This window comes from Nannobrachium achirus, assembly GCF_963921795.1.
Source record: "Nannobrachium achirus genome assembly, chromosome: 21".
NCBI lineage: Eukaryota > Metazoa > Chordata > Actinopteri > Myctophiformes > Myctophidae > Nannobrachium > Nannobrachium achirus.
In genome coordinates, this window is record NC_137828.1 from 13,830,130 (window position 1) to 13,855,506 (window position 25,377).

A 25,377-nucleotide genomic window follows, 5' to 3' on the forward strand; every position below is an offset into this window, starting at 1 on the left:
ATTCCCAGGTTCCGCAGGTCAGCTGCACAATGCATTATTGTTAATTGTGACACGTTTACTAACAAGCCAAGTTTAGCTGCACTTGAACAACCGTTCCAGGCTGCCATATCCAGCCCAAGAAACCTAGAAACGAGGGGAAAAAATAAAATGTACTTAAAATAAATGTATCATGCCTTAGCTTTTTCTGAACTGACGCCACGGAGGGGCATCACTAGCTCTGGTCCATAGCGTTAGTGGAGTTCTCCCTAACGCTATGTTCCTCTACCTCCCGAATCCTTGGTAAATCCGGAAAGACCCGTTGTCTGGTCTGAAAATAACAAAAACTGTTTCGCCCCCTCACCAAACCAAAGGTATCAGTGGACAGTTGAAAGCTTACTTTACTTAGTGGACGCGGTCTGAGCCGAGACGTTCTTCCTGGTTGAAGACTGTTTTTACGAAACAGCCCTTCTGTGTAATTCGGTCCTCTGACCTGTGCGGCAGTATTGAGTTGGGACCCTGATGGTGACGACAAATAGTGAAAAACTAGAAGAAAATGGAGTCTCCATCCGGTAGAATATTTTTCATTTTGCCCCAGAAATATATTTTAATCGTGTGGTGGGGGGCTCAGACCGCGTCCACTAAGTAGAGTAAGCTTTCAACTGTCCACTGATACCTTTGGTTTGGTGAGGGGCGGACAGACAACGGGTCTTTCCGGATTTGCCAAGGATTTGGGATGTAGAGGAACATAAGGGGGGGGGGGGGGGGGGGGGGGAGTGGGACTGAGCTACTAGGGCCCAAGGTGGAGGAGGCCTTAATTATTTTATACTTTAGCTAGTGAAAAATAGCAGATCTACAAGCTCACAGCGCGGCACCGAGTGCCGCGCTGCGAGCTTGTAGATCTGCTATTTTTGAAAAGTTGTGAAAACTTTTTTAACTCATATTTTGCTTCGGGGGGGATCCCCGGAAGTAAATAATTTTAGATGGGGGTCGGCGGCCAAATACATATAATTCTAGCCTAGGGGTCCTCGACGTGAAAAAGTTTGAAAACCACTGACATGAAACATGCGTTTTTCAAAAACATTAGGATTTAGAAGACATTATAAAATTGTGTCAAAAAAGACTATTTCTGCTATTTTTTAATAGTTAATGCGTTCCTGTAGCCTAGTTCCAGACCCTGAATCGCTAGCCACACCCCTTTAATTTTTTTGTTTGGCGATTCAGGTCTAGCATCGCTCTCATTGAGGAGGGCCTGCCTCGGTTGAAAATCCGATCGGCGAATCAGCGCCGTGAATCAGCGTCTTGTGATCAGCGTGGGTGGGGGTTTCCCAGAACTCATGTGTGTTTCCAAGTACAACAGCGCCGCCGCCGTACCGTACCGCGCATCGTGTCGCGATAAAATGCGGTAAATTGCGGTAAAATGCGATCGTATCGATCTCGCTATGAAACACCAGTAGCAGGCATGTTATGTTGTGTTTGATTACTAGTTCGTAGTGCTCCTATTCTGACTGTTTCTTTGGTTAGCAAGTAGCACTAGCAAGCAACAGGCTAGCCACTAGCCAGTCACACATAACAACACTATGTCATGTGTTGGTCGGTGAACCAATCGCTGAAGACTGCCTCTTTTTGGCAACGCCCATCCCTGCAAACGCCGTAGGCGGAACCGAGTTCAGACTGAATAATGAAGTGAAACGAAATGTTAATTCAGGCTGAGTGTCAGGCTAGCGTTCCTGCTCTTAATGGGTTAATTCATAATTAAACTTTCCCCAATAACATGAATCCATTAACTCTCCTACTGCCAGATTATTTATTTATTTATTGGGTCTGGTGCCATCAAAAAGCGGCTTACCTTTGCGACGTTATAGTAGATAGACAGACATTTATTTTATTTTTTATTTTATTTTATTTTTTATTTTTATTTTTATTGTGCAATAGTGCACTTTGGTCTGCCAGGCAGCAGAGGGCGGCGTCATGCGAGAATGAATGTGAATTTGCCTGTTATGTGTTGAAGAAGAAGAAGACCAGTCACTGGCCACAGAGCCTTACAGCCAGAGGAAATCAACAAGGAAGTGAAATTGTCTCCGTTGATGTTAACGCATAATGGATTTTTTACACCATCACCGCGGAAAATGTGTTTACAGTACACGGCCGCGCGACCCCTCATCAGCTTACAGTCATCAGACGAACGAACGAACGAGCGCCGTATTGGCATCGAGGTTCTGTAAAAAATGGGGCGAACGTTAACCTTCAAAGCGTGGGGAGAGTTAAGACCGGAGGACCTGATTTTACGTCCTAACAGTTTTCAGTGGTTCTCAAACGTTTTGCAGTTATTACCGGTGGGCAGGCCAGAGCTTCAGAGTGGCACATATAAGAAACAATTTACACTCTGTCCTCCACCTGATGATGACTTACTGAATCTTCATCTTGAAAGGACAACCTTACATTTTGCCAGCTCCATTACAACCTGCTAGACTAGAGCATCCCTTACCCCTTGGTTATGGTTCAGAACTTGTGAATTGGAAGTGCCGATCAGTGCATCACACCTTTCCCCCTTGCCCCAGCAGCTCCCACCTTGTAACTCTTCAGATGACAGTAGTACTGATGATGACGATGAGTGGAGCCAGTGTGGAGAATCAACAGATTCCGATGAAGTGTAGCAGTCTATTAGTTTGATAAATAATCACTGTATAAGACAACAGTGACCTTTTTGACCTTTGAGATGACCTTTGAGATGACATCTGTGTCATTATGTTATTGTACTTCATTAGAGCCTAATATGAAGGTTCTATGACAATGTTTAAAAAATGACCTTTCAGAGCCGATAGTCGGCAGCCATCTTGGATCAGAAGGTTAAATCATTAAATTAACATCAATTATGGATTCCTCAACCCAAAAAGTCACAGAAATCAAGTTTTATTCATAACTGTAGGTCAAACCATTGAAAAGTTAATTTTCGTCATAGCTGATTGTAGCCATTTTGGATTTTGGTCTAAAAAAAAATCACCCCGGCCAAATTTGTTTAATAACCCTTCTAGATGACAAATCCATTGAGAAACGGACCTTTGCTCTCCACGGTCACGGAACTGCCATTTTTGACTCTACTATTACCTTTTTTGTTGGAACTGTTCAAAATAAAATTACGATTCCACCTCTCTTTGTCGTCCACAGGGCCTGGTGTCCCAGGTGGCGTTTGGCTTCGGGACGGAGTACCTGTCCCGCTACGAGGAGCAGGGCCTGGGCCTCCAGTGGGACAACATCCAGACCAGCCCCCTGGAAGGGGACGAGTTCTCCTTCCACATGTCCATCTGTATGATGGCCGTGGACACCGTGCTGTACGCCCTGCTGGCCTGGTACCTGGACAACGTCTTCCCAGGTCAGTGACCTTTAGTGGTCAACTCAAATGGTCATCAAGATCTACCTATCTACTGTACAGTGGGTTACTATAGGATCCGTCAGCATAGGTTTCTGTGGGTACCTCTGGCCAACCACCCATGCTGTTAGTGTTATACAGCAGTAGTTCTCAAACAGTGGTCCGGGGACCACCAGTGGTCCTTGAAGGGATTCCAGGTGGTCCCCAGCTAAATGACGGAGAGTTGGTAATAGTCCGGAGGGATTTCGGGAAAAAAAATGCTTTCTATAAGGAGGTTAGAGGCATTTTTAGGTAAAAGTGGGTAACCAGGCCATTTTACATAATTCAAGGGTGCTGAATCAGAAAGAAATGGTTCCCATTCGAAGTTAGAGTATCACAACAGTTAAGGAACTCTATACACACTGCCGTTATGAAAGAGGGAGAAAGTAACAAGGTTAGAGTATCACAACAGTTAAAGGTATATTCAGTGATTGCATTTCATTCAAATAAAAATATAATTGGTACATTTTCCATTCATTCTCCTCACTATATGTGCGCTGACCATATAAGGACTTCCACCATGGCCCGTGTTACGAGCATAGCTAGATTCGGGTTTCAGAGGTGGCCAGCCAGTCCTCGACCAATCAGATTAGAGTATGGCCATAGTTATGTTATGATGTTTAGTTATGATGGTCAAAATAAAAGTTTTGAGAACCACATTCGCTCTGAATTAAGAACGTCTGCTAAATGCCTAGATTGTAAACTACTGAACTCATAAAATGCCACAGTCTCGTAGTAAATCAGTATCAAACATATCCTGAAGCTGGAGACGTCGGCCTAGCGATATTCAGTGATTGGGTCTCTAATGATCAAAACGAGAACATTATAATGGTGTTAAAAATCTATAAAAAATCAAACCTCGGTTCGAAGTGAAGCGGTGAATTTTCATTCTATGTGTTCTAGAGCTATGAAATCTGTGTTCTAGATCTATACATCCTGTGTTCTAGATCTATACTTTCTATGTGCTTTAGTTCTATATTTTTATGAATTCTGAATTCTGAATGATTTTGTCTGGAGGGCCAAATTGTCATGTGAAGCTTGACCAATCCTCAATTCTGCATGCACGGGACAGACATTCCTTTCCTTGAGAATCTATGGGAATCCTCAAAAAAACGTGTACGAATTTCACCGCTTCAAAAGCTAAACATTTCCACGCTGTAAGGCCAGTAAGGAACAAGATGACCCCCGACCACTTTCATTATCACTGAATACACCTTTAAACAGGCGAGGTCGCACCATGTCTTGGCCGTCTGGCCAGTGATGTATATCGGACCAATACCCATGGAGACTCCTGGTACCCATATATGGAGATCCATGTTCTGTATATGGAGATATGCTGTGAGACCCCAAACATGCTTACTCAGTTATTCGTTATGTGTAAATCCTATGACGTCTATCACATCTGACATCATACATACAATCCCTTTTATTTTATGCCCATACATTGAGATCCCTGTCTGAACTAGCCACACAGATATGGGCTGTCTTCCTCCATAAATAGGCATTCCTATATGAAGTCCTGTTAGATATGGGCTTAATATCGATGACATCAGGGATCTCCATATATGGGCATAAAAGGGATTCTGTTGGTTCCCATAACATCACAACGTACAATCCCTTGTATGCCCATCACAACGTGATGACATCACACCGCTGTACTTTACAATACAAACCCCAAAATCAATCCCCCAGTTCTAGGCAACACAGAAGAGGGGAAAACTTTTTCTTTTATTTCCACACAACTCCTCTAAGGTATATTAATGACATAGTTCAATATTGAAAATGGGTGGTCTTCCCCTTTAACTCTTTTACCGTTTTGGACGTTCCCGTTCGCCCCATTTTTCCCGGCGGCGCGATGCCAATTGTACGTTCTTTGGCTCGTTCTTTTGTACCTTGTTTTGATGTCTGTGAACTGACGAGGGGTCGCGCGGGTGTGTACCGTAGAGACAGCTCCCGTAAAAGTGCTCTCAAAAACCCACTGGACGTTAGCATCAATGGAGTAACAACACTCTTCCTTGTTATTTTCTCTGGGTCTATTGCTCTGTAGCGATTGAGCTGTCTTGACGGACGGTAGCCTACCGCGGCCATTTCACATTCATTCTTGCATGAGGCTGCCCTCTACTGCTAGTATAGAAAAGTACACCTATTTAAGGAGAAAAGAAAATAACAATGATGAAAAAAAAAATGAATACATCTTTGTCTATAACATCGCAAAGGTAAGGTGCTTTTGCTGGCACAAAACCCAATAAATAAATAACAACATCTGGCAGTAAAACTGTTAATATAAAAAACAAATATGTAAAAAAAGTAGTTTTAAATAATGCCAATAAATAGAAATATTGTTGGTTCCACTGATCCAAGCCAGAACATAATCGATTGATTGATCATTCAAATAAAACATGCTCTGAAAATGCACCACAAGGCAGGGCTGTATACCAGCAGTATGAGGGGATTATAACACCAAATGTTTTACATAAAGTGTGTAAAGAAGTGTTTTGTTATACTATACTCTTGTATATTGATATCGGTATATTATAATTGTTCTATGCTTTGTTGTAACTTTTTTGTGATTGTTGTGTGATGTTTTGCTGTATGTTGTTTTTAACCATGTTCTGTGAAGCACTTTGTAACTTTGTTTGGAAAAGTGCTATACAAATAAAATTCATTATCATTATCATTATCATAAGGACCAGGGCTAATGACCACTGATCTAATGAGTTTGTCACTGAAGTATGGGTGGGCGATATGGTGATAATTATCGTTGAGACGATACAATGTCTCCACGATATGCCTTTTCAGAGGTATCGTATATATCGTGATACAATTGAGGGAGCCTTAAAAATCCTGTTTAATTGTTAATACAGAGATTCATTGCAGAATTCAATTTAAACCAGCATTTTGTCTAAATCAGTAGTTCTCAAACTTTAAAATGTCAAGGTCTCCCCTTAACTCTGACAGTATACAAATGGAACCATTTGTATACTGTCAGAGTTACATACTTGTAAAGTTCAATTTAGACCTCCCAAAAGGAACCCAGAGAGTCTAGTTTTTGTCAAGTAACTTGAAAAATAACCATAAAAAAACAACTTGAAAAAGAATCGTGATAAAATTGTGTATCGTGATACAGCTTGGGAAAATATTGTGATATTGTATTTTTCCATATTGCCCATCCCTACACTGAAGTCACATTAACTTACAGATGTCTCATCATGTTCACAGGGCAGTATGGAATCGGTCGGCCGTTTCATTTCCCCTTCCAGCCTTCCTATTGGCTCGGCGCTGGCGGAGCTGCAAGTTGCGGTAAGGGGGAGCCGAACAGTCAACATCATAATTTACTTATCGTTCTTGTCCGGTGGAAACCTTGTATGTCCAAAACCGTTCATTTTGTATTTGTCATTTTAAAAAAATGGTTTGTGAAAATAGCCGATCTACAAGTGTGAGGCGTTGTGTGCTTGTGGATCTGTTACTTTCACTAGTCTTGTGCGACGGTCTTGTATGATGAAGCAGGGCTTTACTTTCTGAAAGAATGTACACATTTGAATCTTGGAGATACAAGGTTTCTGCCCTACAGTGACGTTATCAATAATAAAGATTTTGTCCACAACATTTTCAACAAATGTTTTAACCTTGTAGTTCTGTTAGTTTTGTCTAGTTTGCATTTTTATTATTACTATTACTGTTATTGAACAGGGCTTACTGGAGGGGGGCAGTCATGTCAGATTAGGACAAACCTACCATGCACATGAACATCGCCTAACGCTGTCAAGCAAGTAAGCAAGTAGGTCGGGAGTGGCTTATTGTCGGTATCAGCCGGTAACACGCGGGAGTCTGTCCCCGTTACAATGCGCTAGACCCCTGGGAGATGGACTGCTGAGGTGGAGCGCCACACCTACCATCAGCTCCCAGTACTTGCCGCACGACTTGCCAAGCCGTGCTACTCATACGCTGAGTTGGCGGTGCCCGGAATCGCACCCATGACCTTGCGGTACAAAGGAGAGAGCTCTACCGACTGAGCTACCCGGGCACTAACGCTGTCAACCGTCTGAAAATGAACAGTGTAACGCAGGGTTCCCCAATAGGCAGCCCGCGGGCCATTTGCGGCCACTGTCTGGCCCTCACCAACCCCAGTAATAATGGTGGTATAAGAGCAGCAACAACACTAGTATATCGTCGTTGTTGGGTGGAAACCTTGTATCTCCAAATGTGTACGTTCTTTCGCAAAGTAAAGCCCTGCTTCATCATACAAGACCGTCGCACAAAAGTAGTGAAAACAGCAGATCTACAAGCACACAACGCCTCGCAATGCGAGGCGTTGTGTGCTTGTACACAGTGTGTGCTTGTACACAGTCGCCCCCTGCAATGTTGTGGCCCTCGGCTTGGTACCCTAGACATAATAGGCTCTATGCATATACGCCATTTTGTTCTACTTCCGGGTGTCTTTCAACTTCCTTCACAGGTGTTACCGATGATACTAATGAAGGGTCTGTTCCATTCTGCTCAAACAGAGTCGGGGTGCTGCTATTGTGCATGGCTCACTGGAAACACTCTGCTACACCAGTGGGTATCAAAGTGTCCTTGAGTGGGTTCCAAATGTCCCCATACAGGTGTGTAACTCTGAGAGTGTACAAATGGAAGCAAATGGACCCGCAAGGGTCCATTTGCTTCCATTTGTTGATTCTATTTGTACAGAGTTATGGGGGTCCTTGAAATGAAAGCACCACTGTACAATAAATCAAACAGAGCCTTAATTAGTATCATCAGTAACACCTGTGAAGGAAGTCGAAAGACACCCGGAAGTAGAACAAAATGGCGTATATGCATAGAGCCTATTCGGCCCTTGGGGAAAACTAATCAGGGAACCCTGGTGTAACGTTTCCCTCCTGAAGGTCCACTGAAGGAGCAGGCGGGGGACAAGGAGCAGAAAGCCAAGCGCCGGGGGTCTCCCAGCTCCTGTGAGCACCCGGAGCGGGACACGCAGAACGACACCAACCAGACGGACACCAGCAACGGTCAGCATCCTCCATACACCGGTCACCATTGATTGTTTTCCCTTTTAACGACTCAAACGTAATTCATTTTTAATTTCAAGGAACCTTTTCCTCCGGGGTTTATTCCATTAGTTTTTTTTTTTTTGCCTAATATTGAACCAGTGGAAACAGAGTGTTTCCACTGAAAACGAATTCAGAACCCTAAAAGTTGGTTCGGAACTGGAACCAAAAAAATACATTTTTCTTGCCCTGAACTGGGAACCAAAGTGCATGAGCATAATAAACAATGGCAAAAGTAAAAGAAAAATCATCATAAATGTTATAGTCCTAAAGCAGCCATGTCGAGGACCAACACAGGTGTTCTGATTGGCGTAGAATATTAGTTCTATGCCAATCAGACAATTGAAACACCTGCGTTGGTCCTCAACATGGACGGTGTAGGACTACAAAGGCAACCCATGAATTGCTATCGACAATTGAATTTCCGCTGTGAAATGGATACTTCAACTGGTCATATTCTACACAATGTTGGCCAGACCTGAAATCATACTTCCCAAGGCCAGCTCGCCTAACCCTTCAGCTATGCCACCCCAATCACAAAGGTTCTTTCTTTTTTATCTTTGTGTCACAAATTACAGTGAAATGTTTTGCTAACCTTTCTTTTCTTTTCTACAATATCCAATAGTCTAATGATCTATAGTCACATACACGCTTGCTGTGCACATTAAACAAGGCAGCATGCTCTAAGATATTAAAGTAATATCCAATAGTCTAATCTATAGTCACATAAGATGTGCACATTAAACAAGGCAGCATGCTCTAAGATATTAAAGTAATATCCAATAGTCTAATCTATAATAGTCACATAAGATGTGCACATTAAACAAGGCAGCATGGCCTAAGATATTAAAGTAATATCTAATAGTCTAATCTATAATAGTCACATAAGATGTGCACATTAAACAAGGCGGCATGGTCTTAAGATGTGGGTATGAAATGGGATGGTCAATAGAGTGTGTGAGACAACAAATAGTCAACAAAATGTAGTCAAAGTTATACTAAAAATAAAAACTATAGTCGGGTTGTCGATTTTTATCTTTAAGGCAGGTAGTTAAATTGTGGACAGTCCCTGGACCCCACATTGAGAACCACTGAAGCCCTTTGTCATACGACCAATAGCAAACATTTGCTGATCTGCTATGTGTGTGTGTGTGTGTGTGTGTGCGTGTGTGCGTGCGTGCGTGCGTGCGTGCGTGCGTGCGTGCGTGCGTGCGTGACGGAGAGAGTCGCAGCCCCAGCCTTGAAGCCTCAAAAGTCTAGTATCTCCCCCGGACCTGGTCTAGTGGTTAAGATATTGGACTTTCACGCGGGAGACCCGGGTTTGAAGCCGGGTGGGGAGGTTCGGATCACCTCCGTTACACGTGCGTGCTTGCAAAATCTTGTTTCACTTTAACCTTGAATTCACATTACATAATAGTAAAATACATCACCATTATTACAAATCACAAATAGTATTTATTCACAAAATCCATTTCAAGGACGTCGTGAGGGGAATAGGACGGGAGAAGTATTAATTTAATTCATAATGTTGCTCAGCTTAAATAACTGACTTGCAGGCACTAAAATGCAAAGCATGGCGTCAGTAAATCAGTTACCGATAAAGCGATTGTGAGACGGGAAGCAAGCATAGATCGTCTCTGTCGGGTGGAAACCTCATACGTCCGAAACAGTTACTTTTCAGGATTCAAATTCAAATGTAGCAAAAGTAGCCGATCTACAAGCTCGAAACGTGTTGTTTGGCGTCGCTTTTCGAGCTTGTAGATCTGCTACTTTTGATACTTTTGTAGCGTGATCAAGTAGGGCATCCATTTATGAATAAACACAACAAGTTGGAAAATGGGGTTGAAATGAGATTTCATTCAGCGTTCAGCATCAAAACAACCTCTGTCTGTGTTATTTCTCTCGCGCGGTCTCGCTTTAACAGGACTGATTCAACAACGTGTGATGGGAACACACTGCCCTTGAATGTGTTTGCTTGCTGGCATGCCTGAACACGCACACACACACGCACGCACACATACATACACACACACACACACGCACGCACGCACGCACGCACGCACGCACGCACGCACGCACGCACGCACGCACACAAACACATTGACAAAATCTCACCCTGCTGCTTGGTTAATAAGTGACAGAGAGTGTTCAGTCCTTTTCTCACCCAATTACATTCCAATCCCCTGATGTCACCTTCAGCTCCTCTCTCCTTCCTTTAATGATCTCTGAATTGAGAATGCAAACTACTGCTGTGTCCACTCAGCTCTGCTACAAAGCGGAAAAGCAGCTTTTTTCATTGAAATGTTTTACTTGTTTTCTTTCATTATGGTGCCAATTTGCCAAACTGACACTGTGCACCCTTTTTGCAATTGTTACCGCATGTTTTGAGGTAAACAAAGGTTTCATGTGCTGAAGAAGAAAAGAATACCAACTAAGCAAAGTGTTGTTTGTCTTTGATTTATGCTTTTGCGGAGAGATACTGACCTTTTCTCTCCCCAGACACTATTAGGAAGAGAGACTGAAACACTTTACTAACTGCACTAAAATATATCTCAAAGTGCTCACCAAAAACTCCTCATTTACCACTTTCACTTTGACATCCCTAGTGTGGCCATGTCATTATAGGCAAAACACATTTCTAATATTTTATTATTCAAAAATAATTCTGTATCTTTTTTTTGTATCTCAAGTGACTAAATAAAAGTGTGGCTGTGTGGCCCGGGCCGCCGGCGTGGTGGTCCGGGCTCCCTAAGCCAGGGGTTTTCAAAGTGGGTGACGGGGCACCCTGGGGTGCTGTGACAGCAGTCCAGCGGTGCCGCGAGATCATTTGATAATATTTGGAATTTATTTGGACACTTGAAAAAATATTATTTAGTATAATGTTAAACTTGAAGTACAAAGTTATTTTCAGTCAGTTCTAACCAAAATGGCTATTATCTCAACGTTTTCCTCCCAACATAATCACTAAAATATCGTCACTGTCGGGCAGAAACCTCGTCTCTCCAAGTTTCAAATGTGTACGTCTTTTGGTAAAGCAAAGCCCTGCTTCATCATACAAGACTGTCGCACAAAACTAGTCAAAACAGCCGATCTACAAGCACACAACGCCTCGCACCGCAAGGCATTGTGTGCTTGTAGATCTGCTGTTTTCACTAGTTTTATCATTTTATAGATGATAAATTCAAAACGAACGGTTTTGGACATACAAGGTTTCCACCCGACAACGACGATATGCTATAAATATAAGGTGCTGGGAGTGAGAATTATAATGTAGGGGTGCCTCGGATTAAAAAAATATTTATGGTGTGCCCTGAGACAAAAATGTTTGGGAACCCCTGCCCTAAGCTACAACGCCAACCTGACAGTGTGTCACGGGTTCGAATCCCTTTTCTGACGACCTTTGCTCTCTCCCCATTAACCTGTTAGTCTATTGTCTTATCAATATCGGCATAAAAGCCCCAAAATAAAGAGTTATTAACATTGAACAAGGTGATTTTAGGAGCAGAATAATGTAAATGTTTAACCACTTAGACCCTCTGCACTGGGACCGCTCCCAGACCCTCTGCACTGGGACCGCTCCCAGACCCCGCTTTGAGAGCCAAAGCGTTTAGTAATCAGGGTTCCCAGGGTCATGAAATTCCTGGAAATATTTAGAAATTGGAAAAATATTTTTCCAGTACTGGAAAAGTTTTGGAATTGACCAAGGGTCCTGGAAGGTCCTGGAAAAAATAGCTATGCATTGTCTTTGGTTATTGATTTTGTTAATACCTCTGAAATGACAAATTAAACATTGGCCAAATTGTCAAATATTAGAGGCAGAATTTGTGAAAATAGCCGTTCTACATGCTCACAACGCCTCTCAACGCGAGGCGTTGTGAGCATGTAGATCGGCTATTTTCACAATAGAAACGTGTTATACAAAATCCCTCAACTTAGTGCTCATCAGGGTGCCGGGGTCCCCAGTTAAAATATGATTATTTCAGGGGTCACAGCCTGAAAAGGTTGAGAACCCCTGGCATACCCTACCTGTCTTTGGGCATTGCGCATAGGAGTAAGCAACTTGTTATTGAGCTGAATTATTGTTATATAGTCCTGGAAACTGGGTTAAATATGGACATTTGGAAACGTTTTGGAAATGAATTGGTACACATGCAGTGGGAACCCTGAGTAATGGAACTCAGTGGTGTTGTGTTGTGTGTTGGGCCCATGCTGCTAACAGGCCAGCCACAGTACTTTGAGGCGGAGCCCACGGGCCTGGTGGAGGGGGTGTGCGTCCAGGACCTGGTCAAGGTGTTCGGGAGCAGCTCCCGTCCCGCCGTGGACGGCCTGAGCATCAGCTTCTACGAGAGCCAGATCACCGCCTTCCTGGGCCACAACGGAGCGGGGAAGACCACCACCATGTATGAACAACAACACGCGTACAGACGCACGCACCGCACACACGTAGAGACTAGGGCATTCACCAATAGTGATTTTTAGTATTTGAATTATTCAAACTCAAAGTATTCGAATAGTCGAATATTCGACAGGACTGGCCAAACTGTCAAATATTAAGCGTTGCGAGGCGTTGTGAGCATGTAGATCTGCTATTTTCACAATATTTATCTGCGGAACCGAGTCACATTAAATGTAATACCTACAATTCCAAGTGCTTGTCAGGATGGGGGTCCCCAGTTCAAATATGTTTATTTTGGGGGTCACGGCCTAAAAAGGTTTGAGAAACCCTGGTATAGAGCATTAACAAATTCATCCACCAGGGGCATTGACAACTCATTCGTATGACTTCCTATCTAGCCAAGCTGTATAAACTATATATATTTTTAAAGAGAAAACAATAAAATAAAATAAGCAAATATTCGACTTTGGTGAACAACGTTGAATAGTGACTTTGATATTCGAATGTTCGAATATTCGAATATTTGGTGAATGCCCTAGTAGAGACGCACACACCGTGCACACACATGTACTGATGTGTGTGCGACCCCCCCCGACTTCAAACTCAAACCACGATAGATTCATTGAAAACACCCGTCCTTGGTTCATGGTGGCTGATATTGTCCTAATACGTGCTGGGGCTGTGTTTTTTCAATGACTTTTTACTTTTCTTTTATTTAATTAATTTTTTTTTTTTTTTTTTTTTTAAATCTCTTTCTGTGTGTGTCTGTCCTACTGCGTGTGCACGCACATGTGCGTGTCTCTGTCTGTTTTGCCCAAGCCCCCAGAACGGCTTGTAAATGTTGAAGCGGCCGCCCTACTGGCCAAAGCTGGAATTTCAGGCGGGGTGAAACATACATGCACGAGCATAAGAGCGCGGCGCTGGGGTCTACAATAGGGTTCAATGGACGTCGACGTCGTTCGTGACGTCATTCGTGACGTTTGGCTCCACTGCGTAGTGGAGCCATTCCCCAGAATGCACCTGGATTAGCTACATGCTAGCACGTAGCCGTTGCTTCAAAACGCCACTGAGCACTTGCATTGAAATGATAGTGGGGGCGGGGCTCGTCCGCTCTCTATTTTATATATACTCTATGGTTTTGCCTGAAGAAGACCTACTGTGTATACATGGTTGAAACGTTGCCCTTGAAATACACTTGTTTGGGAGCTATAACTCTTGGTGTGTCTGTTTATCCAGCACCTGGCCTACACAGATACAAGGTGTGCACACACACCTGTCCTCATTGATCTCTCTCCATCTCTTTCCCAGGAACATCCTCACCGGCATGTTCCCTCCCACCTCTGGCACGGCCACCATCTATGGTCAGGACATCCGTACAGACATGGACAGCATCCGTCTGTCCCTGGGCATGTGTCCCCAGCACAACATCCTCTTCAGCCAGTGAGTGGGCTCTCTGTCTGTCTGTCTGTCTGTCTGTCTGTCTCTCTCTCTCTCTCTCTCTCTGCTATAGACACATTAGTATTTCTATTTGCTCTTTTATGTCCCTACAGTTAAGTAGGTACATTTCGCAGGTTGTCTGCTCTTCTGTTCCTCTACACCAAACCTCTTTGCCGAACATAGCCGATTTACTTGTAGCTTGTAGATCTGCTATTTTTGTCTAGATTTCTCCTCAGAATAGGGATGCTAGGCTTCAAGTGGTTCATGTAAAAAATATTATTAACATAAACATTTTATTATGAGTCTTATAATGCCTTATAAACACATTATAAATGTGTTTAGAATGCATTATAGACCCAACTTTTATGGGAAGTGCTGCCGTTTTTCTTTTTTCTTTTTTTTCTTAATTTTTATCCCACGATTTTGTAACCCATTTTTCACCCTGTGCCAATTGCCTATGTAATCCTTGGCTCTGCTCTCCCTCTGCCGCGCCTGGGGAGACAACGGACTGACCTCATGCTTCCTTCTATGCATGAGGAGCCCAAGTTGCTTCTTTTCACCTGACAGTGGAGATTTCCCTGCATGTTTGGACGTAGCGTCTGGAAGGAACACGTTATTCCAACCTTCCTTTCCCCTCCATCAAGCGCCCCGGCTGGCCAGGGGGAGGCATTATTGAGACCAGGATTACTGCATGTTTTTGTGAGGGTATCAACCCTAGGAGACATGGGGAGAACATGCAAACTCCACACAGGAAGGCCCTATCGCGCTGCCGTTTTTGGGGAGTGGCTTTGTGTGTCCCATGTGTGTCCCCCACGTCCATATATGGTCATTTCAGTCCAGAATGAACAGGTTTTATCTGTCCGTAAATGTGTGTCCCATGTGTGTCCCCCACGTCCATATATGGTAATTTCAGTCCAGAATGAACAGGTTTTATCTGTCCGTAAATGTGTGTCCCATGTGTGTCCCTCACGTCCATATATGGTCATTTCAGTCCAGAATGAACAGGTTTTATCTGTCCCTTACGTTCCAGAATATGTGTGTAGTGTCCGTCCCGGTCTGATGATTGGATGATTAAAAATGTCCAATACTGAGGATTGGTCAAGCTTCACATGACAATTCAGCCCTCCAGATAAAATCATTCATTCATTCAGAATTCAGAATTCTGAAGCTCTAGAACACATACCGCTTCACTTCGAACCGAATGTATATACAGAGTTCATAGCTCTAGAACACACACCCAAAAAACTGATTCAACCCCCCTATAAATGTGACACATATAAATTATGTTTGCTTTATTTAATTACTTCACTTCAAGGCATAAGCATATACATTTAATTGATATAACTCAAATATTATTAATAGTGCCAGATGTGATACATTTACATTATGTTGGCTTTATTTAAATGTATTTAATTATAATATATGCAAATGTATTGAATTGATGTAACTGAACAAATATTAATCGTGCTTACCTTAAATATATACATTTACAATATATGCATTTTTATTAAATTGTTCCAACTCAAATGTAATTAATAGTGCTTATACAAAATCTATTCATTTAACATTATGCATTTATATTACATTCATGTAACTCAAATCTTAGTAATGGAATTTAAAAACACATTGAAAATGAGTTCCAATGAAAACTCCCAGAGTCCCATAAACCACGCCTCTCACCAATTTTATTGAGTAGTTTTTAAGGCTGAAATCATTCTGAGAATATTGTTTGAATCCAACTCAATTTTATTAAGTACATTTTACAGATCTGAGAAGTGACTCCAGCCCTTTCCCTTGATTGGTCAAATAAGTTGGTCACATGTTATGCAAAGCATGCTGGGAACAGCATTTTTCTAGGTTTTCAGGGAAATGTTTAAGCTTTCGGGAGCTAAAAATGCTAAATGTATCATATCAATGTGTCTGCCTTGGCAAGATGACTGTCATATGTCAGAATTTGATTTGTCAGTATTTGAGCCTAAACCCTAACCCTAACTGCTAGGCTGCTAGTTTAAGCTTGAGCTCCCTCCCCATGCTAGGCTAAAAGAGAAGAACTCATGGTAACTTTGAGGTTATTGCGTTGGTTTTCTCTTAAATGTTCTGATTATTCAATAATCACTGCTATTGCATATATCCATTATGCATCTGTATGTTGATATTGTAAAACTTGAAACAAATCATCCAGAAGAAAACCTGAAACCGAACTCTTCTTATGTAAATGTAAAAGTATTTTATTTATCTTAGCTTAATTCCATAAAAATGAGTTGAACCAACACATTTACGTTAACATTTGTTTGAGTTGGACAAACGTAAATTAATTAAGTTCAAATAATTAACTTGGCTTAAGTTAATGAAAATGAGTTGGACTAATTGAACAACATGCATTGCATTGAATGTAGATTTGACTTGGGACTACATATATCCCATATATAAATTTACTCATATAAAATGGGTGGAAAAGTTTCACACATTTAAAATGTGTTCAACTGAGAGATTATTTTTTTGGGTGCATAGAATAAAAGTTCACCGCTTCACTTCGAACCGAGGTTTGATTTTTATTCTCATACCGTGTGTGTGTGTGCGTGCGTGTGTGCGTGCGTGCGTGCGTGTGCCTCTCAGCATGACGGTGGCGGAGCACATCCTCTTCTACTCGCTGCTGAAAGGCAGGCCCATGGCGGAGGCCCGGGAGGAGGTAGAGAACATGCTGCAGGACCTGGGTCTGCCCCACAAGAGGGACCAACATTCCCAGAACCTCTCAGGTACTCCAGCCCAGTGGTTCTCAACCTGTGGGTCGGGACCCCCAGGGGGGCCCCAAAAGAGGGACCAACAGTCCCAGAACCTCTCAGGTACTCCAGCCCAGTGGTTCTCAACCTGTGGGTCGGGACCCCCAGGGGGGCCCCACAAGAGGGACCAACAGTCCCAGAACCTCTCAGGTACTCCAGCCCAGTGGTTCTCAACCTGTGGGTCGGGACCCCCAGGGGGGCCCCACAAGAGGGACCAACAGTCCCAGAACCTCTCAGGTACTCCAGCCCAGTGCTTCTCAACCTGTGGGTCGGGACCCCCAGGGGGGTTATTTTGGGGGGTCCCCAGATGATTAAAGGACAACTTTAGTTTTTTACAACAAGGGTTCATATTTTAGATTGTAATTTTTAGAATATAAAAGATGAGTGTTGAAATTATTTCATTTACTTCTTTCTATTGTTTTTTTTTATTTTTTATCCCATGATTTTGCAACCCATTTTCACCCAGTGCCAATTGCCTATGTAATCCTGGGCTCTGCTCTCCCCTCTGCCGTGCCTGGGGAGACAACGGACTGAGCTCATGCTTCCTTCAGTGCATGAGTAGTCCAAGTTGTTTCTTTTCACCTGACAGGGGGGATTTCCCCGGGATGGACGTAGCGCGTGGAAGGAACATGTTATTCCAACCAGTTCCTTTCCCCTCCATCAAGCACCCCGGCTGGCCAGGGGGAGGCATTATTGAGACCAGGATTAATGCATGTTTTTGTGAGGGTATCAACCCTAGGAGACACGGGGAGAACATGCAAACTCCACACAGAAAGGCCCTATCGCCAACCCCACCTAGGGTGTGGGTGCTGATGACGCGGAGGGAGAAACACGCCCCCAGCACCCACAGCGTCCCCCGGCGGGAATCGAACCCAGGACCTGCTAGCTGTGAGGCAAAGCGCTAACCACTGCGCCACCGTGCCCCCATTCTTCTTTCTATTGTTTTAGAGATTCTTATTTCAGTGGTTGGAGGCATGCGTACAAGTGGCTAAATATGTCATTTTACACAGAATAAGCCCATTCCCAAGATACAACTAGGGCTGTCACAATTATTACATAATCGTCTAATCGTGATTATTTGACATTATCGCAATTATTTTGTCATAATCGTCATAATCGTGAATGTTGAAAAATGTCAGCAATAGTGGAAATAGCAGATCTACAAGCTCACAATGAGCTTGTAGATCGGCTATTTCCACTATCAATGTTATTTTTTAAGTAGTAAGTTGTCAAATATGTCAGTAATTTCTTTGTATATTTAGGTTATGTGTCATATCTACCATATGCAACTTCAAAGCCTAAAAGCCAAACAGAAATGTAATTATCAACGACAAATACACAATTAAATCGTTAATCGCCAATTATTTGAGTGACAATTAATCGTCATGTAAAATGTCATATCGTGACAGCCCTAGATACAACGCAACCTTTCATGGGTGGATGTGACTTATGGGGGCTAGAAGTGTTACTGTAAATAGCAATAAAGAAACTGCTGGCTTATTGTGTCTAAAAATACATATTTAGCCACTTGTACGCATGCCCCCATGCGTACGCATGCCCCACATTTTAGCACGGTAAACGTGATAAAACAATAGAACGAAGCAAATGAAAACATTTTAACACTCACTTTTTCTTTTCTCTAATTACAATCTAAAATATGAAACCTTGTTGTAAAAAAACAAAGTTGTCCTTTAACTTAGTATTACAAATTAAACATTGGCCAAAAATTGGCGTTGTGAGGCATGTAGACCTGCTATTTTCACAATAGAACCGTGTTATACAGTACATGTAACACCTCAACTTGAGCTCGTCGGGGTCGACATACAAGGTTTCCACCCGACAACGACGATATGCTATAAACATAAGGTGCTGGGAGTGAAAATTACAATGTAGGGGTGCCTCGGATTAAAACAAATATTTATGGGGTGCCCTGAGACAAAAAAGTTTGGGAACCCCTGGCCTATACTGTACACACGTACATACCCATGTAACCATTCAACCATCTTAGCGTGTTCATTTTCTAGGCGGCATGCAGAGGAAGTTGTCTGTTGCCATGGCATTTGTGGGCGGCGCCAAGGTGGTGATTTTGGACGAGCCCACGTCGGGGGTGGACCCCTACTCCAGACGCTCCATCTGGGACCTGATGCTCAAATACCGTGCAGGTGAGGTAACACTGACCCCTGGTGGACAGAGGAGGTGCCGCAGCATCCAGATAGCTATAGTATGTGTGCACTGCAGTAATAGTTCTCAAACCTTTTCGTTGCCAAGGACCCCAAATTGATATGTATTTGGCCACGGAGGACCCCCATCTGAAAATGTTTTGTGCCAGGGACATAACAACCCTGATTGGCCCATTCAATTCACCCGCTCCTCGGGCGGAGAAGAAATAAAATATTAAATCTCCGGGGTCAGCCCACACTACACACCACCCACCAACAGGGGGTGGTAATGTGCGGACTGATTTATCAGGCTATGTGTTACCTGGTTACCATGGTTACAAGTTAAACAGATGCTGCGGCGGCCACTGGTGAGCGAAAAAAAAACGTCATATTCCATGATGCAAATCGTCCCCCATCATCAGGAAGCGCGTAATCTCCATAGGCTCCTCCTATTCATTGCTGCTGCAAAGAAACGGCTTTATCTCAGAATCTACTTCCAAGAACACTTAGGTCGCAGAGAAACGCTTTTTTTTCACAGCGACACGGGGCCGTGACGGTCCCTTTAAGTTTCCAAACTTATATATATCGTCGTTGGCGGGTGGAAACCTCGTATCTCCAAGTTTCAAATTTGTACGTTCTTTCGCAAAGTAAAGCCCTGCTTCATCATACAAGGCCGTCGCACAAAAGTAGTGAAAACAGCAGATCTTCAAGTAGATCGTCTGTTTAAGCCATTTTTTAAATTATAAATGCAAAACCAACGGTTTTGGACATACAAGGTTTTCACCCGACAACGACGATATATAGTAATCATTTCTCTCTCTCTCTCTCTCTCTCTCTCTCTCTCTCTCTCTCTCTCTCTCTCTCTCCCCCTCCGTGGGCAGGTCGTACGGTCATCCTGTCCACCCACCACATGGACGAGGCGGACCTGCTGAGTGACCGCGTGGCCATCATCTCGGAGGGTCGCCTCTACTGCTGCGGCTCGCCCCTCTTCCTCAAGAACTGCTTCGGCGCCGGCTTCTACCTCACACTGGTGCGACGCATGAAGTACGACCAGCCCAAGGTACACACAGGACACACTGGGTGTGTGTGTGTGTGTGTGTGTGTGTGTGTGTGTGTGTGTGTGTGTGTGTGTGTGTGTGTGTGTGTGTGCGCGCGCGCGTGTGTTAGTTAATAAAAGGACATTTCCCAAATTCCCATCATAAGAGATTTTTTTTTTTTTACGTCCTGCAGGACGTTTGAACCATTCTTACAGGCTGTGTTTGTCGCCCTCTGCAGGTGAAGTGTGACTGTACTGAAGATTGCAACTGTAAGTGCTCCAAATGTTCCACATTCAAAGACGCCCAGGAGGAGAAGCCCAAACAGAGCCCAGACAGACAGATGGACGGTAAGGCTAGGGCTCCACCAAAATGACGGCGTCGTGCCGGCGTCAAAAAAAATGACCGGGGCGAATTTGAGTGTCCGACGTTGACGTTGACGTCGGCAGTGGAGCACCATTCATTGATTAAAACGGGAGCGTTCCCAGCGTTCCCAGCGTTGACGTTGACGCGACGCTCGACACGCCCGGTGGAGCCGGGGGACGCAGGGCCGGCGGCTGCCCACAATGGCTGAGGGTGCTATGCTTTAGGTGAAATATACCCATCTCAAATCGGCCAGGTGAAAACAAAAGGCTACATTTGCATACCAATGGGAGTGTGTGTCAAACAGGTTGTGGCCAGCCAATGCTGATCTACTGTATTATAATGTCAATTTTGGGAATTACTGAGAGGTGGGGGTGCTCCCTGGCCAAAATGAGGGTGCAAAGCAGGCCTCAGCACCCTTGTGGAACCGGCCCTGCGGGGGAGTAGTGGAGAGGGAGAGAGAGAAAAGAGATGAGGGTTTGATTGATTGATTGAAGACTTTATTAGAAGTTTGCATAGAAAAAGGTACAGTTTCATGACGGTACAGTTCACTGGTACAAGGTCAACTGAAAGGAGATTATAGGAAAGCACTTGGCTTATTTACACAGGAAACCATTGAAGTATCTCATATAACATTGAATGACAGACGGATAGAACACAGTGCTATGCAGTAGATAAGATATAGTAAAAAAAAAAAGTAAATAAAAATAAAATAAACAGTGCAAAAAATATATACAGTAGGTAAATACAAAGAAGGGTCAGGGGAGGCTGGGCTATGTTTGTTATTGCCAGTTGTGAATGGCTGCCGCCTGTAAGTGGTTTTTCAGGGCGATTTTAAAGGATGCTAGGGAACCACACGCCTTTAAGGCCTTCGGTAGGGCGTTCCACATTTTGGTTGTGTAGCAGAAGAACGAGTTTGACCCTTTGTTTGAGTTGACTTTGGGTTGAACGTGATCTGTAGCGCTTCCTCTGGTGTTGTAATTGTGGACGTCCTTAACGTTTATAAAGTATTTTGCCAGGTACATGGGTATCTTAGTGGTGTAGTGTATATTGTACACCAGGCCCATTGCAAGTTGCTGTACTCTGTCATCTACTCTGAGCCAACCCACTCTTAACTGGTGAGTAGCGGTGAGGTGAGTCTGATAGGGAAGGTTAAGCAGGACCCTAATTAGTTTGAGAGAGGAGTCCGAGAAGGGAAGAGGAGAGAAATGAGATAGCAGAGAGGAGAAGCGAGCAGAGGGCATGGAGAGAGACCCCAAAATAAAATGAACCTGAGCAAGATGACAGGATGGTGTTCTCCCAAACCTTTCAGGCCGCAACCCCCCAAAATAATAACATTTGAACTGGGGACCCCCCCACCCTGGGGACCCCCCCACCCTAATAAGCACTTGGAATGTAGGAGGTGAGGCATACAATCTTGTTTGACTTGCTCATTTTCCAATAGCTAGAGTATAAACTAGAAAGTTGCAATTGGAAATTGCAAGTGTGGTTGCCTTGATGCGGGTCACACTTGCAAATATCTCTGTCGAGTATCTGTCAGTCCTTATTCGAGCGGTGTTAACCATTCTGTTCTTGTCCATTTTATGCCCATAATGGAGATCCATGATGTCATCAATATTAAGCCCATATATTGGAATGCCCATATATGGACATACTGTGTCAGTCTCATGTAATCTATGATGTCACTCATCTCCATATTTGGGAAAAGTGATTTATTTAATTAAAGTCAGCGGTGCTAACCATTCAGTCCTTGTCCCTTTTATGCCCATACTGTATGGAGAGCCATGATGTCATCAATATTAAGCCCATATATTTGTTTGTTTGTTTGTTTGTTTATTTTCACTTACAAAAACATTTTTAAAATTGGTTACAACATTTCAAGGAAATGTGACGGAGAAGCCGAAAAACCCTCAAGGGGCTTGAGAAATGGCATTCTCCAGGAATAAGTAATACATTCAAAAGATAAAAATTACATCATGGTAGAATAAATGTATCCTTTACAGATAAAACCTTAACATTTATACAAATGAAAAATATAAAGGAAAAAAACAGAGATAGAAAATTAAACACATTTATAATCGCAACATTAAAGAGTCAAAGACACACAAAATCAAACTCTAAAGAAAATAATGAATAGACCCAGCTTCATTAAGCAGACCATAAGGAGAATATTTGGTTAAGAGAAGCGATTTCAAAGCCTTCTTAAATTGATGAGATGACAAGTCCCATAAATATAATGGCAGAGAATTGTATATCTTTGACCCTCTGAAACCTATATTAAATTGAATTTGAGATGTACGGGCCTCTGGTGGTCTGAGGTCATTGGAGCTACGTGTTGGGTAATTATGGACCTGAGAATTACGTCCAAAAAAGTTATGAAAAAATAAGGGAAGGGTTTTCCCCAATGAGCCATGAACAAATAGAGCAATCTGAAGATGGTTGACTTGAAAAACACTGAGGACACCTAATCGTATAAACAAAGGCTGAGATGAATGTCTTGGATGCACACAACTTATTGTTCTAAGAGCTCGTTTCTGGAGACGGTATATAGGTTCAAGTTTGGTCTGATGAGTACTAGCCCAAACTATATTACAATAATTAATATACGGATAAATCATAGAATAATATAACATAGTGGCTACCTCAGAGTTGATCAGATGACGGGTCTTACGTAGTATACCAATACTTTTAGCCATTTTAGTGGATATAGCCATAATATGAGATTTCCAGGATAATGATTCATCAATCATAACGCCAAGAAATTGTGTGGAACACACATTGGTTATAGGGATGTTATCTATATTATATATTGGAATGCCCATATATGGACATACTGTGTCACTCTCATGTAATCTATGATGTCACTCATCTCCATATTTGGGAAAAGTAATTTATTTAATTAAAGTCAGCGGTGCTAACCATTCAGTCCTTGTCCCTTTTATGCCCATACTGTATGGAGAGCCATGATGTCATCAATATTAAGCCCATATCTTGGAATGCCCACATATGGACATACTGTGTCAGTCTCATGTGGTCTTTGATGTCAGACATGAAAACTAGTAACTAAAGCTGTCAAATAATTGTAGTGTAAAAAGTACAATATTTGCCTCTGAGATGTAGTGGAGTAGAAGTGTCAAGTTTATATAAAAACTACCTCAAAATACTTCATTTAAAGAGATTCATGGGTTGCATTTGTAGTCCTAAACGTCCATGTTGAGGACCAACACAGGTGTTTCAATGTGTCTGATTGGCATAGAACTAATGTTCTATGCCAATCAGAACACCTGTGTTGGTCCTCAACATGGCTGGTATAGGACTACAAATGCAACCCATGAATAGGTCACCTCCAAAATGACTTTTTTCCCCCTATTGATTACTCACTCCATGGAGAATTGGATATATTTTTGTTTTTGTCACATTCCTAAGCAAATCATTTGAGGAAACTCACTCTTTGTGTCTCCATGCATAGGGAACAAATCATGCTCTTTACGTCTCCATAGGAAACCACTGCTGGCCATCAAATTATTGGCTTTGGAATGCGACAAAAACTAAAGTGTCCCCATGGGGTCAGTAATCGATGGATTGAACTGCCCCCTTGAGTACAGTACTTTACAGCAGTGGTTCTCAACCTGTGGGTCGGGAAATTATTTTGGGGGGTCCCCAGATGATTAACTCAATGTCCAACATTGTTTTCTCTCTCAACAGTAAACAAACCAACATAAAGTTTAAGTTCATAGAGGGTATCTGCACATTTCTAAAACGACTATTTAAGGAGTTTTAATACCTAAAATGGCAAATTAAACATTGGCCAAATTGTCAAATATTAGAGGCAGAAATTGTGAAAATAGCCGATCTACATGCTCACATGTAGATGTGCTAATTTCACAATAGAACCATGTTGTACAAAATATAATGCCTCAACTCTTAGAGCTCGTCAGGGTGGGGGGTCCCCAGTTAAAATATGATTATTTTGGGGGTCGCGGCCTGAAAAGGTTGAGGACCACTGCTTTAGAGGACAACTTTGTTTTTTTACAACAAGGGTTCAAATTTTAGATTGTAATTTAGAGAAAAGAAAAAGTGAGTGTTAAAATGTTTTCATTTGCTTCGTTCCATTGTTTTAACGCGTTTAGCGTGCTAAAATGTGGGGCATGTGTACGCATGGGGGCATGCGTACAAGTGGCTAAATATGTATTTTTAGACACAATAAGCCAGCAGTTTCTTTATTGCTATTTACAGTAACACTTCTAGCCCCCATAAGTCACATCCAACCATGAAAGGTTGCGTTGTCTCTTGGGAATGGGCTTATTCTGTGTAAAATGACATATTTAGCCACTTGTACGCGTGCCCCCAACCCCTGAAATAAGAATCTCTAAAACAATAGAAAGATGTAAATGAAATAATTTTAACACTCATCTTTTATATTCTTTAATTACAATCTACAATATCAGCCCTTGTTGTAAAAAACTTAAGTTGTCCTTTAAGTAGAAATGCACTCAAGTTACTTTCCACCACAACAACCTTTTTCTTTTCTTCTCTCCAGGCAACGTGGAGCGCATCACGGCCCTGATCCACCACCACGTGCCCGAGGCCCGGCTCATCGAGGCCATCGGCCAGGAGCTGACCTTCCTGCTGCCCTTGCGGGGCTTTGAGCCGCGGGCCTACGCCAGTCTGTTCAGAGAGCTGGAGGAGACGCTGGCCGACCAGGGCCTCAGCAGCTTCGGAGTGTCCGACACCTCGCTGGAGGAGGTCAGTGCTGGGAGCAGTGGAGGGAAAAA

The 25,377-nt window shown here is 42.9% G+C and overlaps 1 protein-coding gene across 1 annotated transcript in view; it reads left to right on the plus strand.

Annotated features, from left to right (window-relative positions):
- The window catches only part of LOC308306603 (retinal-specific phospholipid-transporting ATPase ABCA4-like), a gene marked incomplete at both ends in the record, with an annotated part of 121,522 nt that overhangs the window by 62,664 nt on the left and 33,481 nt on the right, over positions 1-25,377 (plus strand). Inside the window, 10 exons of the mRNA XM_080751642.1 lie at positions 3,145-3,349; positions 6,605-6,685; positions 8,272-8,394; positions 12,653-12,833; positions 14,138-14,269; positions 16,883-17,022; positions 19,071-19,208; positions 20,087-20,265; positions 20,481-20,589; positions 25,143-25,348. Of these exons, the coding sequence (XP_080607768.1) occupies positions 3,145-3,349; positions 6,605-6,685; positions 8,272-8,394; positions 12,653-12,833; positions 14,138-14,269; positions 16,883-17,022; positions 19,071-19,208; positions 20,087-20,265; positions 20,481-20,589; positions 25,143-25,348 (1,494 nt within the window). The remainder of the gene's footprint in view (positions 1-3,144; positions 3,350-6,604; positions 6,686-8,271; positions 8,395-12,652; positions 12,834-14,137; positions 14,270-16,882; positions 17,023-19,070; positions 19,209-20,086; positions 20,266-20,480; positions 20,590-25,142; positions 25,349-25,377) is intronic.